This window comes from Tachypleus tridentatus, chromosome 4 (assembly GCF_004210375.1).
Source record: "Tachypleus tridentatus isolate NWPU-2018 chromosome 4, ASM421037v1, whole genome shotgun sequence".
Taxonomy (NCBI): domain Eukaryota; kingdom Metazoa; phylum Arthropoda; class Merostomata; order Xiphosura; family Limulidae; genus Tachypleus; species Tachypleus tridentatus.
The window spans coordinates 76,253,574-76,280,789 of NC_134828.1; the positions used below are offsets into that span (position 1 = coordinate 76,253,574).

General features: G+C 34.8%; 1 protein-coding gene across 1 annotated transcript in view; it reads left to right on the forward strand.

The window, feature by feature from the left end:
- LOC143249476 (V-set and immunoglobulin domain-containing protein 10-like) overlaps positions 1-27,216 on the forward strand; it is a 100,519-nt gene that overhangs the window by 66,542 nt on the left and 6,761 nt on the right. Inside the window, exons 3-4 of the mRNA XM_076499390.1 lie at positions 921-1,131; positions 21,188-21,481. Coding sequence (XP_076355505.1) covers positions 921-1,131; positions 21,188-21,481 — 505 coding nt within the window. The remainder of the gene's footprint in view (positions 1-920; positions 1,132-21,187; positions 21,482-27,216) is intronic.

Consider the following 27,216-nt stretch of genomic DNA (forward strand, 5'->3'; position numbering starts at 1 on the left):
AAGCAAGTGTTTTCTTTTTGTTTTAGTATCTTGTTTCGCTCAAGTTTATCTAGTTGTTATCGCAATGAGCAGCGGGTCAAAAGTTTAAGGTTCACACCGCACTGTTGTTGAACACGCTCCACCCCTTGAGTTGCAGGTGCATTAGAAGAATGATAGATAATCCCATAATTTGAGTCAATTCAAACGAAACCTTCGTGTCAGTAAATACTGCTAACTAGTTTACTGCCTCCCATCTGGTCAGTGGCTCAAAATTAGGAATGCTACACTCGAACTCCTGGATGGCTGTTCAGCTCACGTGAACGTGGCGTTTCATTCAGGTTAAAAATACCAATATTAATATAATGGATAATACTGCCTTGGGACAAATCAGGAAACAACGCTGTAATACCAATTGTGAAACGTCTTTGAGGTAATGAATGTAAATAAACATTCGTTTCGATGCTTACCCGGACAAATGAGCAGTTAATACAATAATATGAATGTATACAGCAAAATAAATAGTTTAATTGTTTTATTGGTATGAAATTTCGTCTTCTTGGTGTCTAAATTCTGTCCGTATCTTTGCCCATTACCTTGACCTTAAAGATCATTCGCTTAGGTCAACATAAGCTGATTATTAAACAAACTTGGTGACGCTGTATCACTTAAAAGTGCAATATATATATATATATACACACACACACACACACACTAAATGTTATGTAAGACCCCGTGTATTATTTATATATAAATATAGATATGTTAGATAATATAGATATTTTAGATAAATATAGATGTTTTGTACTTTAGATGTATTTTTGGTTCTATATTGATATATAGATGTATTAACATATACAAATGCAATGCATTAGTTTATGCACATTCATTGTTATCTTTTCAAGTGAGATTGTAATTGTCTTTATTACAATATTTCTCTGCAGGTGTCATGGGTGCGACAAAAGGACCTCCACATACTAACCGTGGGTCGATATACTTATACTAGTGACCAAAGATTCACTTCCCTACACCTGGACGACTCGGATGATTGGACTCTGAAGATTCAATACACTCAAAAAAAAGATGGAGGAATTTACGAATGTCAAGTCAGCTCTGAACCGAAGATTAGTCTTCCCATACGACTAAATGTTGTCGGTAAATTCAGTATCAAAAACTTAACCCTTCTTATAAGACTAAATATTGTTACTTTGTTCAAAATGAAAACTTAACTCTTCTTATACGACTAAATATTGTTACTTTGTTCAAAACGAAAACTTAACCCTTCTTATACGACTAAATATTGTTACTTTGTTCAAAACGAAAACTTAACCCTTCTTATACGATTAAATATTGTTACTTTGTTCAAAACGAAAACTTAACCGTTCTCATACGATTAAACATTTTCGACAAGTTTGGTATCGAAAGCTTAACCCTTCTTAAACGACTAAATGTTGGCGGTATGTTTAATATCGAAAAATAATCCTTTTAATCACAGTGAATGATAGTTTTGTTAAATATATTAACTATGGTATTTTTATTCCAGCTTGTTTGTGTTTGTTAGTTTTGAATTTCGCACAAAGATACATGAGGGTCACCTGTCCCTAATTTCGCAGTGTAAGGCAAGAGAGTTTATTATCGACACTTACCGCCAAATATTGGGCTACTCTTTTATCAACGAATGCTGCAATTGATTATCACATTATAACGCCCCTACGGCTGAAAGGGCGAGCACGTTTGGTGTGACGGGCAGTTGAACCCGCGACCTTCAGTTTAGGAGTCGAGCGCCCAAACCACCTGACCATACCGGACCTATTCTGTCTCATTATTGATAAAGAGTTCAAGTAATTTAAATGTGTCTTTCATTTCGCCTAAAAGTATGATTCAAACCCATAGTTTATGCTATAAAAATGCAAACTGGTGGCCAACAATTGTAAACTGATGAGCTCATTTCTCTCTGGGCCCGGCATGGCCAGGTAGTTAAGGCACTCGACTCGTAATATAAGGGTCGCAGGTTCGAATCTCCTTCACACCAAACATGCTCGCCCTTTCAGCTGTGGAGGAGTTATAATGTGACGGTCATTCCTACTATTCGTGGGTAAAAGAGTAGCCCAAGAGTTGGCCGTGGGTAGCGATGGCTAGCTGCCTTCCCTCTAGTCTTACACCGCAAAATTAGGAAAGGCTAGCGTAGATAACCCTCGTGTAGTTTCGCACGAAATTCAGAACAAACCGTTTCTCTCTTTTTGATTAAAACATCGCTATCTTAAGACTAACTAAACATATAAAGTAGCGGTTTGTTTGTTCTTAAGTAGAAAATCTTTAAAATAGGTGATCTATGCTGTTCCTAACACGAGGATTGATTCTCGGTTTTAACAATGTGAACTCTCAGACTTACCGATGAACCACTGGGAGGCAATATAGCTGTTATGTTAGAGAGTTTAAAAAGCGGAAATATAAACCTTAGAGTCCTGCGTCTATGCAACACGTTTAACTGATTTTTAAAACTAATTTATTAAGGTTAGATTCGAAACAAACACATCTTTGTTAACCCACAAAAACAGCTAGCAGGCATACACAACAGCGTACTAGGTGTGCTTTTAAATTAACTTGAGTTTAGTCACAAGGTTAATAAACTCGCTGTTATATCAAGGGCCCAAGACTAAAAAGATGAAATATTCCCAGTGAAAACTTCATTTGTTTGGTGACGTGTCGAACTACCGCATTTTCTTTATGAAATTAAAGTAATATATTTCGTTAACTATCAAGGATTTTTATGTAATCACGACACTTGTCTGGTGAAATCTAACAGCATACTTCCTCCCAAACACACACTTCTTTCAGTAACCTTTTCTTTACGAAACTAAATGATGCATTGTGGTAGATTTTGTAGGATTAAAAATACGCAGTATCAAGACTATCACGTTTAATAGACTTGAAAGAAAAACAAAGAAATGTATAGTTATAAAAGTGGCACTGGTGCTTATACAAAAAATGTTGAAGATATACTCATAGATAATAAAACTTAATGCTAGGGTGAATCATTTAAAAATGCTTGCACTTACATTCAGAAACGTTGGAAAATAACGGAGTCACTAGGAAAGAGATAGCACTCCGAATTACGTTTCATTGAGCACAAGACTTTACAATACATGAGATAATTAAGGTTTAGACTATTACACATTAGATGAGTGAAACTTACTCACTTTCGGCCGTAATAAGAAACAAAATTTCGTGAAACGTAGGGTCATTACATGAGATTTAACATGTGTTTTACTACTTTGAGAACGTCTCTAGAATTGATATTTTAAGCAATGATGTAGAAGTCAATGACTTGAGCACAGCTCTAGACACAGCATAAGGTAGAATGTGAAAAGACAAAGTCGACTAACTTATGTAAAACCGTGAGGTCGAATTTAAAATTAATTGTCGGAAAATTACTTAAAGTAAATTTAATATTAAATAGATATTTTAATTACTGCTGATACGTGAAAAATGGCTGTAAACACTAGAATGTGTTAATCTTAATAGAAACAGAAGCATTTGTTTCAGTTACTTCCATTGGAAAATCCGAAATTTATAAATTGATTGGTGTTTCAACGAACTGTTTTCTCTCTCTCAGTGACATCTTGTGATGTTTGCTTGATTTCAGTTGCCAAGAGCATATTAACGTCATGTTTTAACATACTAAAATGGCGTCTACAAAGATGGTTTTGTTTTGTTTGATCATTTAATTCACGAATCCTATCACCGTAGTAGCAGCTTTTTCGTTCAATATACAGCTGTTCCCTTACATATCACACAGCATGTAAGACATTTGAATATGCAGATAAAGAATTGCCTAATTTTAAAAGCAAAGTTGAACCATTTACTCGTTTATAGTGGCCGGTCTGATGGTTGGGATTGCTCGACTCGCAACCGGGAGGTTGCGAATTTGAATCCCTCTCATCGATCATGCTTGACCTTGGAGGCATTACAGTGTGACCGTCAGTCTCTAGTTTATCATATAAATTACAGACGTTTAGCGCAAAAAGCTATTCTATAGCTTTGCGTGAAATTCAGAACAAACAATATTTTGTAACCAACACTTTCACACATTACAACGCACTTCAGTTGTTCACAGTGTTGTGTACAAAGTGTACGTTTTTAACGTGGACATCATATTTTAATGAGCTGTGTACCAACAGACTGCAGGTACTCGTTTCTTGCCTGTAGGATACGAATGGTTAGTCTCTAAGAACAATGTCTATGGTAAGATCTTATGTAAATATTTTACAGTTTTCCATGAATATGTTTTTATCTTTTTGTTAGAAGGATGGTTTGTGATCGTGGGTTTGTTGGTTCTCTTAGAATTGAGCCAAAGATGGAGAATAACTCATGAGGCTTTGTGGGTTACCGTTAGATACAGTATGGATACTAGATTTCAGATACCCCTTCTGTAAAAATATTAAAAATCCATTTTATACTCGAAAATTTGTTTGTCATCATACACCATGACAATTAAGTTTGCAGAGATTGGTTAAAATTTGTTCTCATAGGTTATTTATAATAAATTTCTGTAAAAAGTCCTTCACTATATGAAACTGGAGTATAAAAAGAACTTATGTCCGCGTGAAGTAATTTGTACGGCCGGTGAAGGAGCAAATTTAAGAAACATTTATTCTTTCACCTTAATATATTGGTTAGTATGTTGGGCAGCGGATCGAAAGGTTCAAAGTTGTAGCCCACAATATGCCGCTGATCATGCTCCAATCTTTCTTTCTGTTGTGGGCACGTAATTACATTCCCCTATTTGGTTAATTAAGCATAAATGTGTAGACGGCAGGTGCTACTCTTTGGTTGTCGTGCCTCTTCTGAACAGTTCTAACTCACAAATGATTATGATATTTCGCATAATGTGATTTCAGACTTAGAGCACCAAATATCTTCCAGTAAAGTTAACAACAAAGCAGTAGCCGTTTTACACAACTACATACTGTCTGTAAGTTTTAAAATATTTGCTTTATTTTCACACAATAAATCCTATTGTTATTCCTCACTTAAAACGTTTTACGTAACAAAATATTTTAGTTTCAACGTTTTACCTGAATATTATCACGCGTATTCACTAGTATATTTTTTTATTAATTAAATTATATGTTATATAATTTTATATTTTTCTGTAGCTAAGATGCTTAAATATTTTAAATAGATGAAACTGTCATTAATCCAGAAGAATCCTCTTATTACCCTAGATGTCGCTAACATAAACCTTCTTATTTGTATTGATACAAATCTAACTATTAGACCCTTCTCATCAAGTTCCTGATCTCGATATATGACAAAAAAGATACATAACCCAGTACGATATACAAATGTGAATAAACTAAGAAATATCTTAATTTCGTTGAAGATTAAAGATTCGTGAGTTAATAATGGCTGTAATGGACGTAGCACAAAATGGCTGTAGTTGACGAAGCACGAAACTCGTTACTATACGGTTTTCCTGCTTTCTTTATTACGCATATTTTCAGTATTTTGTTCATGATAAATTATGTTTGAAAATAAAAACATTATTTACATAAACATACGTACAGACACAAATATTTTCAGTAAGTATTTGCGCTGATAACAGTCGCACTAATCCTACATTGCAGTTATGTTTGAAAGTAAAAACAATTATTATTTTGTGGCTTATTCAAGCTCAGTATGTTTTTGATTTTGTTTATACGTAGCTCGTCATCAAACAAGATTAATGATAGTCTGTCCGTATTTTGTTTAATTTGCACCCCCATTTCCTGCTGAAAAGCTCATCATGAGCTGCGTGTTCCTTCTAATGTTTATCTTGTTCCATATTTTCCCTTCTTCACAACACAAATTATTCTCTCATGATAACCCTCTAATAACGATCTATATGCTAAGTAAAAATCTCATTATCTTTCTAATCTATATAGACCAGAAGGTATAAATAAGCAGCGTTTATTCTATTGGCCGTACTGTAATTTTCATTAGACAGATTTGTAGAGCTAGGTAGTTTTTAAACGTATTCTCATTTTTATATAACACGTAATGATAAGGGGGTAAATATCCTGCTGAGACAGGAATTTGTATCTTAGAAGATCGTTACAACCTACATAGGAAACCTAGACCTCATCCCCCGTGGGATCGGCGAGCCTTTTTTCACAACCCATCTACCTTCCAACCATTATCATTATTTCACTTCTGAATCAAACTAAAGCGGTGATTCCTGTGGTGATGCGGCTAGAATCCAGGATACAGCCGTCTCTTTCTTCTACACATGCAGAGATTTCTCTTCTTTATCTGAAAATTACTGAGTTATTTATTAGTTATTAAGAACGAAATCTTCGTCTCTTGATACGGACAACTTTTAATCATTTATTTGACATTTCTGTCTAGAAGACGCGCTTAATTACTTACAATGTGAAAGGAAATAAAAGAGTTCTAATAAAAAACTTCTGTAACTTGGTACTCAAGTTCTTAGTTTAGGTCTGTGAAAGACAAATTAACCTGAATTAATCTTTATTTATGATAAACGTTTCTATCTTAGCTTTGTTCTGCATTAATGAAAAAGTTTTATGGCATCGCCTTTCGCTGGTGAATAATGCATCACATTATGAAGTCGTGTCTATAGGATGACATTAAAAATCACGCGGAAGTAAAGTAAAAATTTAGAGACAGAGGCTGTAGTCTTGCACAAGCATAATTAAAGTACATGTATCTTTCTCCTGACAGAAAAAAAGACTATATAATTTAAATTCATTAATCTTCTCTTGTTGTGTTGTTATGCTGTGCACTAAATGTGTAGCTTAATTTGATTTAGAATCAAATTCTGTATTAATTGTTATCCCTCTCAAAAGGTCATTGTAACAATATATTGATCGTAATATCAAGCATTTAGGAGAGTAAAGATATAAAGTATGGACCAATACGTTGATAAGACCATAAATAAAAAGATGAACTTGATTTTGTACGCCAATATCGTAGTGATATAAAAACCGATTTATATTTTCAACAGTGTCAGAATTAATTCTATCTGAATGCGAAATTAAATTTACAAAACTAATGGTAATTATCAGCCATAATTCACAACGATGTTGTGTTTTCGCTATTCATGTCTTGTTTGATTTGAATTTCGCGCAAAGCTATACGAGGGCTATCTGCGTTAGCCGTCCTTAATTTAGCAGTGTAAGTCTAGAGGGAAGGCAGCTAGTCATCACCACCCACCGCTAACCCTTGGGTTCTCTTTTTACCAACGAATAGCGGGATTGACCGTCACATTATAATGCCTCCACGGCTGAAAGAGCGAGCATGTTTGGTGCGACCGGCATTCGAGCCCGAGACCCTCAGATTACGAGTCAAACACCTTACCCCACCTGGCCATGCCGGGCCGCTATTCATGTCAATTTGTTTTTGTGCTAATTTGAATTGTCAAATATTATAAAGTTTCTCCTTCTCTGTAGTAGAAAGCGTTAAAACCTATCAAAAAAAGCACAGTTTTCGAATTTTCTTTTCTTAAAGAAAACATACTGAATTAATCAGCAGAACTATAGAGGCATTTCTTATAAGATTCTATCTCGCCTGATTTAAACTAGTCACAGCAAATATAAAATGCTTGGCTTATCTTCAAGTACATGATGTAATCCTTCTTCTCTTAATTTTCTGCACAATGTTGTTTTTCGTATAATAATAACGACACTTTTTGAGGACTTCTCTCGTCATCCGGAATATCCATAATTTAATTTATCCAAAAACTGTTATTAGTTTTATTTCTTTTAACATAATTATGTAAACGTACGAAACAAAATTAAAAATTAATTTTGGGGCAGTAACAGCTTCGATTTATTCGAGCATGCGCACAAATAATATTTTTTTAATGAATTTGCACGACCAGCTCTATTGCTGAGAGACCGCTTGAGTATAATCAAACATCACCCTTCTGAAAAATTCCTCCAACTATCTTGTAGATTTTTTTTCAACCTACTCTTGATCAATAAATTCCAATTAACTCTAAGAAGAATTTGTCTGAATTGTGACATTCCTATCAGACTTCAGGATGACATGGCACTAAATTTACTTGAATTAATAAGCTGAAAATGTTTTTGTGTCGCTTGAGAATAAGCTAATATAAACTGTTTTCCTGCAAAAAAAAAATTCAGCTTTTATTAGACTTAAACTTAAACACTCTAACTTATGTCTAGCAAGTAGAAATTAATAAGACACGTTTTATTATGAAATGTTGATAAAACCATCGTGAGCAAAAGATAAATAAATTAGATTTAAGATATTAGTTTACTCAGTATGTAGGTTGTTTTGTTTATTAATTTGTTATTACCACAAAGCTATGCATTCGACTATCTGTGCTGTATCTGTCGCAGGGATGGAATCTCGAATTTTAGCGTTATAAGCCTTTGAGCCAGTCGCTGAAAGGGCAGGGAGCCATATGATATAAGTTGTAATTAGTATAATTATCATAACGGATATTTTTTTAAAAAGCTACCATATCCCTTTATTTGAATGTTATACGCACTAGTATATTGTAATATTAATGCCGTATACACCAATAGATTGTAATTTTGATTTCAGTTATTTTGTAGTTTTTAAATACTTTCGGCTTCGAACAATTTTTTTAACACGAGATTTCTTCGCTTTTTAGTTAATTTGATATCGTAACTTCTTCAAACCTGCAACATAAAAAAGGGAAGACATTTCTTTATCCAATTAAATTAATCGTTGGAATCAAAAATTAATTTTAGAAACATTGGTGACTCCGATTAACCTTTAAAAATGTGACATCTTTAAGAAAAACGGAAATGTTTCATCAAACAAATTCAGAACATCTTAATAGCACTATTTGCCTCGTTCCTTTGAAATAAATCGTTCTTGGACAAGTGGGAATTTGCCTCAATTTATACTGTAATATTTTTTTTACTCAAACGCACGGTTACAAAAGCGTCTAAAATTAATCATAGTAATGTCACATAAAATAATGCTATTTTTAATTGAAATAATTATACCAGTAAATGTAGCTCTTAAATAACTTTTCACATATCACGACAATCATCATGATGGCTAATGAGAACAAGACTCATATACTGATTATGAAAACAATTCTTTAACAACTCAACATTTATATGCAAAAACGGCTCGTTTGGGTTGAGAAAATATTTTACATAGAAGAGCGAACAACGTTTCGACCTTCTTCGGTCATCGTCAGGTTCACAAAGAAAGAGGTAACTGACCGGAAGCTGACCACATGTTTGAAAGGGGTTGTGTAACTGAGTGTCGAAATGTAGAGGACGGTATTAGATGTTTGAATATATAATTCAAATGTAAAATGTAAAATATTTTCTCAACCCAAACGAGCCGTTTTTGCATATAAATTTCTTTACAAGTGGGTTTCTCGACATCACTGAGAACTCAACATTTAGGTCTTACAATAATGCTGAAGCACATAGGATCAACAGAAAACACTAGCATTACAAAATAAGCCCTAAAATCTGAGGACTTATGAAAAGAGGACTTCTATTCATGAAAGGTAAATAGAAAAAAATGTTGCCATTTATCTCTGATAGCCCCAAGTGGTACAACAATATGTCTGCGGACTCCCACCACTAAAAACTGACTTTCGATACCCGTGATGGGCGGAGCAAAGATGGTCCATTGTGCTGCTTTGTGATTAGTTCCAAACAAACACATGGACGCCTCTACTAAAGGAAAAATCTTCTTTATTAAACCGATACTAATGTTGAACTGTTGAAGCTAATGAATTCAAAATGCATTTATATCTTTGCCCTCAAAGAACCAACTCTACATTGTAAACTCTTTTGAATGTGAATTGTTCAGTTGAAAGATTAACAGAAGAAATCGATTTTTTAAAGAAAACCATGTTACATAACGCACCTCAGTACTAAATGTTCGTTCGTGTTTCAGTCGACAAATCGATAGTGGTAGTTTTAAAGTAATTTGATTTCAAAAATAAAACGTTGCTTGCTTCTTGTTTCTTGGGAATTATAAAATGAGCAGGGAAAAGTAGTACAATTTGAAGTTCTAATCCTTTTTTAAAAAAGATTAAACGTTTCATTTCCTGCCAACAAATTAGATTTTGGTGTTTGGTGGAAAGATATGCTTTATATAGATGAGTAAAATTAGAAAAACGTATTTCATGTGAATACTGCTTTTGCCTTAAAATCAGATTTAAATTTAGGTTGCCCAAAGTAAAACGTATTAAGAACGCAAAATAGGTAATTGCTACTAAACAAGGTTAGTTAACCTTGAATCCATATGATAAGACTCGGACAGTGTAGAGCTTGAAGGGACTTACCGTATTTTAAAATTTCGTAAAAATTACGTAGAATAACACTTTGTAGTAATCGTTTTCGTGTTGTTTGTAAGTTGTGCGTTGCTTCAGTGGCTTAGTACAATCCGTATTGTAATGGACAGAGTGAAAATAGACCATTGAGTAGCTTTGTGCAACATCATTTAAGAGTTGACGTTCCATGCGTCGCTGGTTGCCGACTGATTGTCTTCTTTCTGATATGCAGTTCAGAATTAGAGACGGATATACCCAAAACGTTGAAGTTTCTGACTTGGCTCTTTGATCTATCGTATATGTAAGATGAACAAATAAACAAGTCTCATCTGATTCATCATGGTTATATTGTGAAACTTCTTTTACATAGAACGTTTACCATGATTATTCATAACCACAAGTAATAAAATTAATTGTTTCTTAAATATTAAAGATCGTTAACGTTGGTTGCAATTTTAAAATAGTTGAAATGTATTTTATAGCCAGTCACAAAATTTGAAACTGTACTCTTCAATTTATTATTAATGTTGACTTTTTATGTGAATGTTATTGATACGTACTCAACGATATAACGTTCATTTCTGCAGCTTAAGCCACCAAACAGTAAAGTAACAAAGCATTCAAAAATATCATTATTTACTGAAAAGACGAATTTATATATTTTTCACTTCTTCTCGTTTTAACATTAAGTGGAGAATAAAATAAAACACATTTGGTAATTTTCTCATATTTATCATTCTCATGGATAGAGTCCTTATGTGCTTACCCGGAAATGTCACTTGTTTTTAGACCAGAAAATTTCCTTTGGGCTTACGAACTTGGTCAACCAATCCATTTCATTACATTACAGATTGATGTAGACTCGATGCGTTTTATGTTAATTTGAATCCATGGGTAAAATAACGTTTCTTTAAAACGGTTCACACATCATTACGTACACAAGTTTTAAAAATCATTGAAATAACGAACGAATACACATGAAAATATCATAAAGATACACAGTAATAACCTAGTGTTATAAAGCACGCACTAGCATGAGCCAAAAAGAAACCGAAATGATATTTTCAATTCAATTTAGAAAGCACTTTGTTCAATTCAAGGTACTGAGCGCTTATTGGTCTAAAGAAACTAATGTGAAACGCAGGCGAACTAAAATGTAGCAGCTTGTATGTTAACCTTTTCATCTCATTGCTTTCATACTTTCACACAAGTTGTTTAGTGATATTTCGGAAGTGCCAGTTATCATTTAATTTTATTCTGAAGACGTTCCCCTATAAACAAACCAAGAGACTAAAGTCTATATATTTGTCGTTATATTCCTCTTAAGAATATGCCAGGCGTGACTTTAATGTTAATTTACGTATTGTTAATCTGACGAATCACGGTTCGTGTTCTATTTCTTGTAATAAGTTTGTAAATTACTTATAAACAATACTAGATATTAGTTTAACTTGAAAAACATAAAGATGTATATAAATGATCACACAAAACCTAAATGTCGAAAATATGTTTAAAAAGCCACAAAATATAACAAGTATTTATAAATATCTGAGCTGAGTTTCATTTTTTTTTCAAATTAATCTAAGAGTTAGGTTTAATATTTTTCCAACTGTTGCCATCTTCCTGCTGTCCTGAATTAAAGTGTGAAATAACAATCATTTTTTAACCTCACTGAAATTCGTTTCACTTTTTCGAAATTCGTGAGTCACCTGAATATTCTGCCTGCCTCCTAGTGGTACAATGCCATGTCAGCGGACTTACGACGCTAGAAACCGAGTTTCGATACCCCTCGATGGGCAAAGCACAGATAGCTGTTTGTGTAGCTTTGTGCTTAACTTCGAACAAACAAACAAATAATTTGCCGTCGCATACCGTGCCCGCTAAATCAAATTAAGTTTACCTGCTGTCATAGGAGACAATTTCCGGAAAAAAAAACAACGTCTAAGGAATTATGAAAAAAAATTAAAATATTGTATATAGAGTGTATATAGTATTTCTTAGTAGCCAGCATTTAGAAAACATATTATTACTCAGACTTGTTTCTTCACTCTGTTTTCTATTTAATCGTTTTTAAAGCTGAGCTTTATTAGTAATTGTTTAGACCAAATTTTCGTACATCATAAAAGGGAGGTCATGACGACCTGTAGAACAAAAACACAGACAAATAATAAAAACCGCTAGAGAAACAAGACACGCATTATTCTATTTTCAAGGGATGAAAGTTTCTTAGCAAATATAAGCTAATATTTTGGGATGAGCTGACAACTTATTTTAAAAATTGATAAATGTTTTATTACCTTCCTCAATGGAGGGGAGGTGGCGTGAGCATCGCAATTAGGTCCATGTGTGTGTGTCTAAGCGCGTACCTCGAAAACTAATAAACCATTGCACACAAAAGTTTTACACAAGATAGAAAGTCAGTGTGGGGCAGTATTTCCCAAACTCTGAGCATGTTTTTAAAGTGGTTTGATTTGTTTTGAATTTCGCGCAAAGCTACACGAGGGTTATCTGCGTTAGCCGTTCCTAATTTAGCAGTGTAAGACTAGAGGGAAAACAACTAGTCATCACCACCCACCGCCAACTCTTGAGTTGCTCTTTTACCAACGAATATCAGGATTGACCGTCACATAATAATCCCCCCACGACTGAAAGGGCGAGCATGTTTGATGCGACCGGAATTCGAACCCGCGACTCTCGGATTACGAGTCGAGTGCCTTAACCACCTGGCCGTACCGGGCATTGTAAAATGGGAAGACAAATCATTTTCACAGGTATTAAGTTAATAACTCTGTAAAGAGTGATCAGATTTGTACCAAATGTCATGGACACATTAAAGTTGAAATTCATCATCACACTAAATGATCGGGACCGTGGAACATTCTGAATCTCAGAAGGATTTTCTGAGTTTTCGAAAACGAAATTTTTCGTTATCCAATCTACCTGGTTACTCTTGCTCACATTTTGAAATAACTTTGTAATAGTAGCTTGTACGTAAGATAAGTAGTTGTTCATATTTTACTGTTAAACGTGGCTGCTGTTTTTACTGTTATATGAATTAAACCACTTTACGTGTGTTAATAGTTTCTATGCCACTGATATTCTACTTCGCACCCATGAAATATTCCGTGTAAAAATTTATATCTTCGAAAGTTCTCAAGTGTAAGAGCTACGGCGCCAAGATAGAAGAGTTACAGATTTGTTTATTTGTTTTTTAATTTCGCATAAAGGTACTCGAGGGCTATCTGTGCTAGCCGTCACTAATTTAGCAGTGTAAGACTAGAGGGAAGGCAGCTAGTAATCACCACCCACCGCCAACTATTGGGCTACTCTTTTACCAATGAACAGTGGAATTGACCGTCACATTATAACGCTCCCACGGCTGAAAGGGCGAGCATGTTTGGCGCGACGGTGATGCGAACCCGCTACCCTCAGATTACGAGTCGCATGCCTTAACACGCTTGGCCATGCCGGGCTTGAGTTACAGGTAAAATACGTTAAAATAAATTGTACTAATTTAATTATTGCATACAGTCGCAAAGTTTGATAAGTGTTATTTAAGAACCCGTGATTGTGAAGCTTTTTAAATATTATTAATTTTGCGTCTCCTTTTCCTAGAATCGCGCTCCGCGTTTTGCATCCACAGATCCATTATAGGCAAGATAATTAAGTCCAACTATTCGAATAATGTAGCCCAATAGTTAGCAACGGGTGCCCTTAGCCAGCTGTTTTCTCTAATATATATCAGTTACAAATTAGGGATAGCTAGTGCAGGTAGTCCTTATGTAGCTGCCAGCCAGTATCTGAACAAACTGATAGAAAGTGATGATTTCCTTCTCATTAAGGCCCGGTATGGCTAGGTGGTTAAGGCACTCGACTCGTAATCCGAGGGTCGAGGGTTCGAATCCCCGTCGCACCAAATATGCTTGCCCTTTCAGCCGTGAGGGCGTTATAACATAACAGTGAATCCCACTATTCGTTGGTAAAAGAGTAGCTCAAGAGTTGGCGTTGGATGGTGATACTAGTTGCCTTTCCTCTAGTCATACACTGATAAATTAGGGACAGCTAGCGCAGATAGCGCCCATGTAGCTTTGCGCGAAATTCAAACCAAACCTTCCCACTAAGCCCTTTTTAATTAGCAAAAATTACATATCTCTTCATCAAAATAGTCATGTGCAACACTAATATTTAACCATATTTTTGCTAACACTTAGCGCACTAACCTTAATATGTCCAGTGTCTGACCTGTACTAGTTGCCTTTCCTCTAGTCATACACTGATAAATTAGGGACAGCTAGCGCAGATAGCGCCCATGTAGCTTTGCGCGAAATTCAAACCAAACCTTCCCACTAAACCTTTTTTAATTAGCAAAAATTACATATCTCTTCATCAAAATAGTCATGTGGAACACTAATATTTAACCATATTTTTGCTAACACTTAGCGCACTAACCTTAATATGTCCAGTGTCTGACCTGTAATTGCAGTTCAAAATGATGAAAAACCTCAAACCCTTAAAACTGGAACAAAAATCTACCAGCATATTTGTAATATTACAGATTTGTTACATAGTAGCCTAAACCAAAGCAAAATGATTACAGTAATTTAAGCTTCATAAAATAGCTTATTAACATGTAAAAACGGCTCGTTTGGGTTGAGAAAATATTTTACGTAGAAGAGCGAACAACGTTTTGACCTTCTACGTAAAATATTTTTCTCAGCCCAAACGAGCCGTTTTTGCATATATATTTCTCTACAAGTGGGTTTTCTCGACATCACTGAAAATAGCTTATTTCTCATGTTGCACCCAGTTTTTATAGTTTTCATTGTATTTTATTTGTATAGAAGTTACACAAATGATAGATCCGAGATATTTTGTATTTATATTTGTATATCCATGACAAGACTACTTAGACTGTCCATCGCTATCCCTGATTTTGAGATTTTGACCAGAGAACTGACAATCAGCCAGCAGCACACTGCCACCCACCATTTATACAGAAGTATTAACTATAACTCTTATAACACTATGTAACAAAATTTTTACTCTTTTTTAGTTTCTGGGCAGAAAGTCTTATTTCCCAATAGCTTATGCCTAAAGTAACTGGAAAAGACCTATTTTTCTTTTCAAACTTTGCTTTTGTAACCTGGGTATTGAAATTTTCAAATTTACCCATTTTTCAGAACATTCCAGGTAGATTCAGTGGTGAATAGCTGATAGAGAATTTTTTCGAACAATATGTCACAGCTCTTGATAAGGAGTTTGCAGCCTACAAGAGTTCTTCTCTAAGCTGTCTGAGACAAAGGTGAAAGCTGGTGTCTTCTTTGGACCACAAGTAACGAAAATCCTGGAGTACACAGAATTTCTCAAGAAGCTCAGTGTGAAAGAGAAAAAGCTTGAGACAGCTTTGTTGCAGTGGTTTGGGGCTTCCTGAGCAATCACAAGGCCGAAAATTATGTGGAACTGGTTGAGGCTCTGGTGAAGAACTACGACAAAATGGCCTGCATGGTGTCCCTGAAAGTCCATATTCTTGACGCTCATCTTGATAAATTCAAGGAGAACATGGAAGCATACTCTGAGGAACAATGCGTGCGCTTCCACTAAGATATACTAGACTTTGAACACCGCTACCAAGGAGTGTATAACAAAAACATGATGAGAGACTATATGTAGGGGCTGATACGTGAAAGTGATTTACATTACAGTCGCAAATCTCGAAAAACTGCTCACTTTTAAACATTTTGGAAAAAATATGTCAATCTTGATTCATATGTTATTTTATTCAGACCTTATATAAATGAAAATGTGCAAATTTGCCCGTTTTTACATATAAAATAGGTTAATTTCTAAATTTCATTATCCAGGTCACAAAAGCAAAGTTTGAAGGGAATAGTGGCCATTTTCTGTAATTTTACAACATAAGCAATTAAGAAATAACACATACTATACAGGAACAAAATTTTCGTTACAGAGTGTTATTACTATAATTATGTTTTTACGACGTACAGTATGTAAAACAATTAAATGAAACCCAGAAACTGTAATATTATAATTATGGTTAGGCATAGCTACTATTATAAAATAATATCAAATATCTCTCACTTCATTGCCATGCAGTATTTAATGACATGTAACGTAATCTAAAATGCAAATACTTGGTCATTCAGCCTATGTATATAGCAGCCTTTTCGCAAACTTGCCTTGTTACTTTGAAGTGAATTATAGAGTTTGAAATGCTCCAGTTGGCTGCCCATAAATATGGAAATGCCAAAGTAAACGTTTAGATGTTTCACTCATATAGAGAGCACATGAAACGAATGGATGTCAGACGCTAAGCAATTAAGAAATAACATATACTATCCAGGAACAAAACTTGTATTACATAGTGTAATACAAAACAGCTAAAAGTGTGGGGAATGTTTTATGTGGTATAAATAAAGAAGGTAGTTTACAACAAGGTCTAATATAGTGAATAACAAATAACCTTCCTCGCTCTGTTTTCACTGGGGTCAAAGGACATTTCTGTTGTGTATTTATTCTCACTTCTGTAGTACGGGTATTGAAAGAGGGTTTTTCACGGGGTACTCTCGTTTTCCTCCCACATAAAAAAATTCCGGATACTCAGCGATTGTTTTTATGCTACCCCACAGTCGATTTCTTTTGCTTTTTTGTTACATCGGCTCACACATCGCGACGAGTTTGTTTTTTTTAACTTATATCAAACTACCATTTTCTTTGGTTTCAAATCAGGTTATTAAATCAAATTACTATCATGAGTTTAGGATTTGCATACGGGATTCCTAAACAGCAAGGTAGTTTCTTTGTTTGTTTTACAATTAAGCCCAAAGCTACACAATGAGCTATCTGTGTTCTGCCCATCGCGGTGTCTAGCGGTGGGAGTCCACAGACATACCGCTGTGCCAGTGGAGGGGCCTGCAAAGTGGAAAACAAAATTTTGAAAATCTCATCTCGTACGTACAAGATAATATCTCGTAACTTTAAATACAAAATATAAATAAATGTCTCTAAGTTTAGGAATTATATTATAAATATAAATTAGTTGATGTATCGGGCACGGCTTAGCCACATGGTTAAGGCACTCGACTCGTAATCCGAGGGTCGCGAGTTCAAATCCCCGTCACACTAAATATGCTCGCCATTTCAGCCGTGGGGGCGTAATAATGTCACAGTCAATCCTGCTTTTCGTTGATAAAAGAGTAGCCCAAGTGTTGGCGATGGGTGGTGATGACTAGCTGCCTTCCCTCTAGTCTTACACTGTTAAATTAGGGACGGCTAGCGCAGATAGCCCTCGTGTAGCTTTGCGCGAAATTCAAAACAAACAAACAACTTGATGTGTCCAGAGGGATTATATTATACCTAAGAATTAGTTCGTGTGTTTGTTTCAAAATTAAGGTTTATAGCAGTTACTTCATAGTCAATAATAAGTATTGTTCTCAACATGAAGTCACGTTGGTGTTACTGTGCCTTGATTATTATTTATCTTTATTAATAATAATGTTCTTTATATCAAAGTAGACTCCTTGTGAATCAGAACGTAAAGTATATTTGGGTCATGTTTTCAGAGTTTCTGTATCAAATCATCACCCAATTACCTTCGGTAATTATTTAAACAGTATCTCGCTCGTGCGACACAGTATCTGGCACGCACAAGTTGGGCGCTTCAATTTTTTTCCACTTAGGCCTTCCCTACTTTGACACAAAAATAAAAGAAAGTTAATCTCAACGAAACCTAAAAAAATTTGCTAACAAAAAATATTAACATGGTGCATTTAAACTGGGATTCTCGTCCTTTTCTACTTTAGAGAACAGTCAGAATTTAAACCTTAAATACTTTGTCATTAGCACAACATTATAATTAAATTTAACATATTTCTTGGTTATTATATATATATTGCAACAAATTAGACATGCGAACTGACGCTAAATCTGGTAGGTGGAGTGTCACCACCATTTGTTTGTTTGTTTTTCATTTCGCGCAAAGCTACACGAGGTATATCTGCGCTAGTCGTCCTTAATTTAGCAGTGTAAGATCAAAGGGAAGGCAACTAGTCAACACCACCCACTGCCAACTCTTGGGCTACTCTTTTACCAACAAATATGGGATTCACCGTAACGTTATAACACTCCCACGGTTGAAAGAGCGAGCATGTTTGTGACGGGTGTGACGGACTGCGAGTTGAGTGTTTTAACTACTTAGCCATCCATGCCGGGCATATCACTATCCCCTTGTATATCCTATTTTCGCAGATAACTTAAAACTGAGATATGTGATTTTTCTTTGCTACTCCTCATATTTTCTAAGTGTTGTTTGTTATTCTCGTCTCCCATTATGACGTTAAATGTAATATTTTTTTTATGATTGTGACTAGAATTAAATAAGTTTGTTATGGTGCTGATTTGTTACACGAATTCTTCTGATTTTTAATATACTTGACCATTTATTACTTATAGAGCTTTTTAAATTTTCATAGTTGTTCCCAAGTAATTAAACAATGAATTCTTATCTTTATAAGCAAAAGCATAAGATAAGAACATTTAATTAGCTATTTTTATGGTCAGATTGATTATGAGTTTCCTTCTAAGTACATAACTTACTCTAATTAAAATTTGTTAATATTTAAGTGATTTTATTAAAATAAATATTGATAAATTGACTTCATGAATTCCTTTCAGTTAGTCACTAAACCTTGGGAAAATATTATTAATTCCACCTTAAAAGTCCCCAAACATTCATATTTACTATTAATTAAACCGACAGCTAAGCAAACTTCATTCTTATTAAATAAAATGCACAAAAAATATGAGATAAATTAAAGAAAATTAAACCAATAAGCATTATTTATGGATTATAACTAATTATCAATTAACCTTTCCTAACTTGGAAAGCTTAAGTTACAAAAGTTAGTTGAAATTGTTCAAACTTATGATTTTACTACATTGTATACTAAATATTTTTCACTTACCTTACTTGTATTTCAGGTATTTTTATTGACAAATATATTACCTCAACCCTCCGAGTACAAAATAGAACAGTTACTTCTATACACATTAAATGTTTGATAAGTTTTGGTTTGTTATGAATTTCCCGCAAAACTATTCGAGGACTATCTGCGCTAGCCGTCCCACAGTTAGCAGTGTAAGACTAGAGGAAAGGAAGCTAGTCATCACCACCCACCATCAACCCTTGGGGCTAGTCTTTTACCAACAAATAGTGGATTTGGCCGTAACATTATAACCCCCCATGGCTGAAAGGACGAGCATGTTTGGTGTGATGGAGAGTCGAACCCGCAACCCTCTGATTATGAGTCGAGTGCCTTAACCAGCTAACCATGCCTATCGTTGATTTCATTTCTTTCCTGTTGTTTTTAGTTATTTCTAACTAGCTAACTTTCTGCAGAAGGTAAGAGGTGACGTCTGTGTGAGCTGGACTACTTACACCCACTCTTTTTACTTTTTAACATGTGAAGTAGGTGAAGAATATGAATTGAGGCTAAATGTGATGGACAGTTAGTCCAACAGCCTTGCAGTTTATACGTGTGCTGATATCTCAAGATACATAGCTGATGCACTGTGGTTTCTCTAATTGTATTATTTTTGTTAGTGTTATTTTTGCTACTGTACTTCTTTTGGATAAATTTCGACGTTCACCTGAAGTTTGGCAGTGTTGTTTTCTCCCCTTTGATAGCAAGTTTATTAAATTGCTTTATACGTATTATGAATATACATAGATACACTATGGTCTGTTAGTGATAGTACTCGTTGGTATTCAGCAATAATGATATCCGCCAGAAAGAAATCAAGTATCCGGAAAATGTTGTGTTGGGTATTAAAATGAACTCGGGCAGAAATACAAAGAAACGATACAAGTGAGCAAATAAACAGTATCTTGTTGAATGACTTCTCTAAACTGTTGTATGACATCGTCTGACTACTGAGAAAGAGAAAGCTTTGGAATCGTTTCTACGTCAGGTAAAGACAGTATAAAGAAAAATATAAAGAAACATGTAGATACCACAATTATATATTAATTAAACTTCTAGTGTGGAATCCCACGACCCTTGTAATGTACGTAAAAAAATCGTTCTCGAAATTTCCCCCAGTATTGGTTTTTTTGGAATTTCGCACAAAGCTACTCGAGGGCTATCTGTGCTAGCCGTCCCTAATTTAGCAGTGTAAGACTAGAGGGAAGGCAGCTAGTCATCACCACCCACCGCCAACTCTTGGGCTACTCTTTTACCAACGAATAGTGGGATTGACCGTCACATTATAACGCCCCCACGGCTGGGAGGGCGAGCATGTTTGGCGCGACTCGGGCGCGAACCCGCGACCCTCAGATTACGAAGCGCACGCCTTAACGCGCTAGGCCATGCCAGGCCCTTCCCCCAGTAACACAGTGGTATATCTGCGGGCTCTCAACTCTAGAAATTGGGTTTCGATACCCCTGGTGGGCAGAGCACAGACAACTCATTGTGTAGTTTTGTGCTTAATTTTAAACAAACAAAGGTCTAGAAATTATAATTTTTTCTCTTTAGACACGATTTTAGAAAATGAAACGTTAAAATTATTATCTTAAAGCAAATAATAAGTTTATTTCGTGAAATAGCAAGAGTATTAATATTACTATAATAGAGGCATATCTGTTAATGAGTAATAATACCTACTAGCTTTAAGATAAGGTACTGATATTTTAAAAAAACAATGTAAAATTATAAGAATTAAATCAACTTAAAGTTACCATTTACAGGCGTTTAACTCATGATTTAAGTGTTTTTCCACCATTCATTTTGAAATTTATATATTACATGAGTTTTTGTTGCTATGGTATAATGCATGCCTGTGGGAATATGAAATAGGAATTAGTTACTTAATAAAAGTATTTTATTTCTATAGTTGCCAAGGCAACAATCCCAGGCGGCCCAAATATGTACGTGCAGAGTGGAAGTACCATCAATCTTACTTGCATCATCAGTGATAGCAGCGCCCCTCCCGTGTACGTTTTTTGGTATCACAATGGCCGGATGATCAACTACGATTCTGTAAGGGGTGTACAGGTTAAGACAGAGACTGGACCAACTACCGTTAGTAGACTAAAGATCGAGAACGTCAAGACGACCGACTCAGGTGATTACAGCTGCACCCCTTCATACGCTGACCCTGCAAATATCACAGTCCACGTGATCAACGGTAAGATATTAGATCCTCGTATTTTCATGTATTAATTATATCACTGTCCACGTGATTGATGATGGAAAACTTTCCCGTCATACCTCTATGTATTTAGTAGCCTTGCAAGGGTTTGAAAGGCCCTGGAACAAGATGTTCCTAAGAGGGTCTTTTCTAATTACATACACTCAAATTGTCCTAATACCACTCATAAAACTTTAGTTGAACAACACTATAGGTCCAGACACTGGTGTATTGCTGTTCACCGTATTGGTTCCAACACCCAAAAGAAAAGAGAACTGAGAATTATAGTACTGGTTACACGAACTTCGGACTCATCAATCTTTAGAACAACGCTAATACTGGTTACCTTGGTTTAGGGCTTATCAACCTTTGGAACAATATTACTACTGGTTGCCCAGGCTTCAAACTTATCAATCTTTGGAACAATATCGCTACTGGTTACTCAGGCTTCAGACTTATCAATCTTTGGAACAATATCGCTACTGGTTAGTCAGGCTTCAGACTTATCAATCTTTGGAACAATATCGTTACTGGTTACGCAGGCTTCAGACTTTGGAATAACACCAGTACCGGTTGTCTGTGATTCGGTATTATCAACTCTCAGAGTAACGTTAGTACTGGTTACCTTGGCTTCATTCTTATCAACATTTGGAACAATGTTAATACTCGCTACTAACAAATAAATATTAAAAATGGAGAAAAGAACGATTGGGTTATCATTATTCTTATTTCCCAAACTTTTGTGTACAATGTTTCAGTTATCACTACAGGAACATATAGCCATATATAATTATTTCAAGTATATATATTATTAATTCTTCTGATGATTTATTAAAAAAGATGGGTTATTTATTTTATCATCAAAAATATAATAAATTTCTTCAAAAAACGATCATGGAGCCCAGAATGTTGTTCGATTTACAAAAACATCACTGAATAAAAAATATTCTGCAAGAGAAATCTGAAAAGCAAGACCAAGCCTCTTGTTTTACCGTTTCCTCGATGCTTAATTTTCGGTGAGCCTTTGGAACCCCATATGTAGGTTGTGTTATAATTGTTCCTCTCTTTCTCATCTATTCGTAGACCAAACTTATAACAGTCTAATTTAACTAGTAATTGTAGTTTTATGTGCCGTAGCTTTATGTGTGGATTTTCACATCCTCTGGTAACCTTAGAAGCAAGTGTTATAGCTGCAATGGCTTAAAAAGCGTAAGTAAATATATCACAAAGTTATATCTAGTGTCCCATTGATCAACAATAAAAATCAAACTTATAGAGCGCACATTGATGATAGACAGCACTTATACTTCCTTTAGATATTTTTTTTTAGGTAACTGCCTTTTATTTCTATTTTTAAGCTTGTTTGTTAAACAAAGAGGACATAGCAATATATAAAATATTTTTGTGATCCCTTTTAGTAAGCATGTGTTGTCTACGTCATTGATATTCGTTCTACTATAAAAACAAGAGGGAATCCTGAATAACCGCATTTGAAATTCTTTTAGGCAGGATTAATGTAAATTAATTATATGTTATATATTTTTGTGCGCCAGCAATACCAAGTGTGGGGTGCACGATTACCCAATTCGAATTTGTTATCCATTACGATTTCTACCAACCTACCCTCAAATTGAAATTCCTTTGGGCAGGATTACATTCAATTAACCTATGAGACCTTGAGCATGATAAAATACATCAATTGAAAGGGTTTGACGTCCTGGGTCGAATGACTGTAATTAGATTCTCAAATCGGTTAAGAAATGAAGGAGCTATGAGCGAAACGTTTGTACTTGAAATAACAAAATAAAATCGAAGCCATTCTCTGAACCGCTATGTCGCGGCTAATGAGTGATGACACCTTCTGTCACTGAAAAAAAAAAATACTGTAGACGTTTACACAACAGGAAAATGCAATAGCATCATACTGAATGACCCACAACAATGGATATCAAGGACACAAGGAATCTAATTACATCCCTTGGCCAGCTATACACACTTGGAAGTGTGCATGTATTAAAAATTTTGAAATTTCTAAAAGGACATGAAATACTCACCTTCCTATTCTAAAAAACAGGAAACAAGAGAACACTGAATATACTTTGCATCCACACAGGAACACTTTATGTTGCGATTTGCTTGATAAATAATTACTTTTACGTGTCGTTATTAAATTTACATTTTATGTACAGCTGAAAATATCGTTAATAGTGAGGATACCCAAATGATGTAATAACGTATTCTCATCTTTACAAAAACGGAAGAAAGCTTATTTAATTAGTTATACTCGTTGGTACCTAATTTGGCTCTAAAAATAACGCTCCTATTGATCGAAAGTTAATACCAAAACTATGGCACACATTATTCGTGCTTGCATGATCTTATTTCAAAGCAAAGAGGTCATTATGATATATAAGGTGGGCCAAAAGTAACTGTACAGTTGTTTCATTAAAAATAGTTTAATTTCTAATGTCTTATTCAAAAAATAAATGTCACTCAAATTGGTTTCAGTTGTCTTCTTAGTATTTTTTTAATACCAACTATACAGTAACTTTTGTCACACCTAAATGTATGTAAACTGAAATTACTATGAAGTGGAAACCATAATAAACAGAAGCTTATTTTAACCATGTGGCTTGGTGACCATCAGATACAAATGTTTTCAGTTCAGCTTGAAGATACCGCTGGAATTCTAATTGGCTTTTTAACATATTTTTAAAAAAACTGTTAATTATTTGTGGATTCGGACGCCTTGAGTTGGCTAAAGATTCTCAAAATAACCTACGAGTCATAAAAAAATAAGCAATAATATCGTTCATACTGAACTTAATCTCACTAATTATACCTGGGATCCCAAACATGTTTTACACAGAAAATGGGTGATTTAAGTAATTTACTTTAGTTAGAGCTTGACGTTGATTGCTACATCAGGCGAAAACATAAATTGTTGAATGTGTTACAATATCCCATCGATAGTGAATAATAAAAAACAAATTTGTAATTTTAGTGTTAATACCACAAAAAGATAATTTAATCTTATATATATTTTCACTTAAATATAGTAAACATTATTTCTGTGGAGACTGTTACAATATATATATATATTATAAAACACCAGATGCTAGTTCAATTTTTTCGTGTGCTCGCGCTGTGAATCAATGTTTATCGTTTGTGTTCTGTTACCGTAAAAACACGCACCGCATTTTGGAGTAATTAGTATGTTATGAGGGTGACTGTAAGATTCCATTATTCTGCCATATAAGAGTGTCCCGTCACCTAGTGGTGGGTTATTTTGACCATCTCTGTTACCTTAATCCATAAACTCAAATTTAATGAAATAAACAAAGATGGGACACTAAGCATGTAATATTTCGAATAAGTGAAGTATAATAACAATTACTTACGAGGTAATAATTAAATTTTAATGATTGTATACATTACTAACACTGACAATTAATGATATCTGATCGCTAAAACCTCATCTTAAAACATGTTTCAAGCTGCGACACGCAAAGCTGTCATTATTTATCAAAGTAGACTGTTACATAAAAATAACACGCGTAAAGTTGTGATTATTTATCAAAGTAGACTGTTACATAAAAATAGCACGCGTAAAGTTGTGATTATTTATCAAAAGAGACTGTTACATAAAAATAGCACGCGTAAAGTTGTGATTATTTATCAAAAGAGACTGTTACATAAAAATAGCACGCGTAAAGTTGTGATTATTTATCAAAAGAGACTGTTACATGAAAATAACACGCGTAAAGTTGTGATTATTTATTAAAGTAGACTGTTACATGAAAATAACACGCGTAAAGTTGTGATTATTTATTAAAGTAGACTGTTACACGAAAATAACACGCGTAAAGTTGTGATTATTTATCAAAGTAGACTGTTACACGAAAATAACACGCGTAAAGTTGTGATTATTTATCAAAGTAGACTGTTACATGAAAATACACGCGTAAAGTTGGTATTATTTATCAAATGGCTGCTTCATGAAATTACGATACATGAAACTCGACACGTAAAGTTCTCGTTAGCTATCAAATAAACTATTATGTAAAACATACATAAAGCTACGGCATGTAAAGTTGTCATTAGTTATAAAATAGACTGATGCGTAAAACATACACAAAACTACTACATAAAATATACATAGAACTATGGTACGTAAAGTTATCATTATTTATCAAGCGTGTTGCTACAGAAGACGTAAATAAAGTTACAAAACTTGAAGTTGCCAAGTACGCAAAAGGTGTCACACATTAATCAAATTATATATTGTATAGTCGAGAATTTTCACAACAGAAAGAATGTATAAGTGTTAATTTGAAACGAAGCAAATAATTTTGTATTACATGCGATACAACGCCGTAATTAAAATATTCCAGTAGTGTTGGGTTGGGTTGGGTTTTGGATTTCGCGCAAAGCTAACCGTCCCTAATTTAGCAGTGTAAGACTACAGGGAAGGCAGCTGGTCAACACTACCTACCGCCAACTCTTGGGCTACTGTTTTACCAACGAATAGTGGGATTGACCGTCACATTATAACGTTCCCACGACTAAAAGGGTGAGCATGTTTGGTGTGACGGAGATTCGAACCCGCGACCCTCGGATTACAGTGGCGTTGGGAAAATGACGGTCTTAAATTCACAAAATTTTTTTCTTCGTATACTCATATGTTTAAAATTCCTGCTATATGTTCTTTTCATAACAAAAATAATTATCTTTTTATAACTCATATAATTATATATATGGGAATAATATTCCACTCAAATGGTTGTAGTACACTAATTATTCTATATTGTAATATACTATGTGATCGTTAATCTCAACTATGCAGCGAGCCGAGCGTGATCTAGTAGTTAGCGTGTCAGTACGGTAAATACGATGATTCTCTGTTTATGGCCAATCGCCGCAAAATTACATTCCACACTTCGGGACCACGCGCGCATTATTCGATCAGCGAGTCGTATTTCAAGATATAGATGCCGCCAGGATGGTTTTAGAAGAGTTCGTTTCTGCTTACATCTTTTGTAGACACATGCAGATATGTAAGCGGATACACGCAGAACTGCAGTGTTATGACGAGAACTCGGAGGAGAACACATTGTGTCGATTTAGTATTGATGCAGATTTTAAAAGTGAATTAAATATTACTTATGATTAATAAATTAAAGTTTAAGTGTGCCGCACAATTACACGCGTGTTTGTTTGTTCGAAATCAAGCACAACGTTACACAATGGGCTGTCTATGCTCTGCCTACTAATGGTATCAAAACCCGGATTAAAACGTTGTAACTCCGCAGTGGGGGGCTACACGTATGTAAACCTCCCTTTTAATAACTGTTTTGCCCCGTATTATACAATATAATAAAGAGATAACTGGCATATGAATTATTCAGTTTAAGCACCGTATATTAATGTATGGAACTGGCTATAAGTATGTAGGTGTCAACAAACTGTCACAACCTTCTGAAACGTAATTATCCTGACCAGAAATAGGACCGCTGATCGTTCAGTACGTTTGCATACGCTATAGTTGTGCGAAGTATGCAGCTTTCGATGTCACTTATTTATGGTTCAAAGGGAGAGTTCATCGCACTCCCCGGCGATGGCCCAGCAAAAGATGGCGGTGTGTTCTGTTAACTATCAGCCTTTATTCAATAATTTCAAACGTCGGGGCGGATAGTCTTCTTCTGTGAGTTTGTGCGGGACTCTGGAATGTA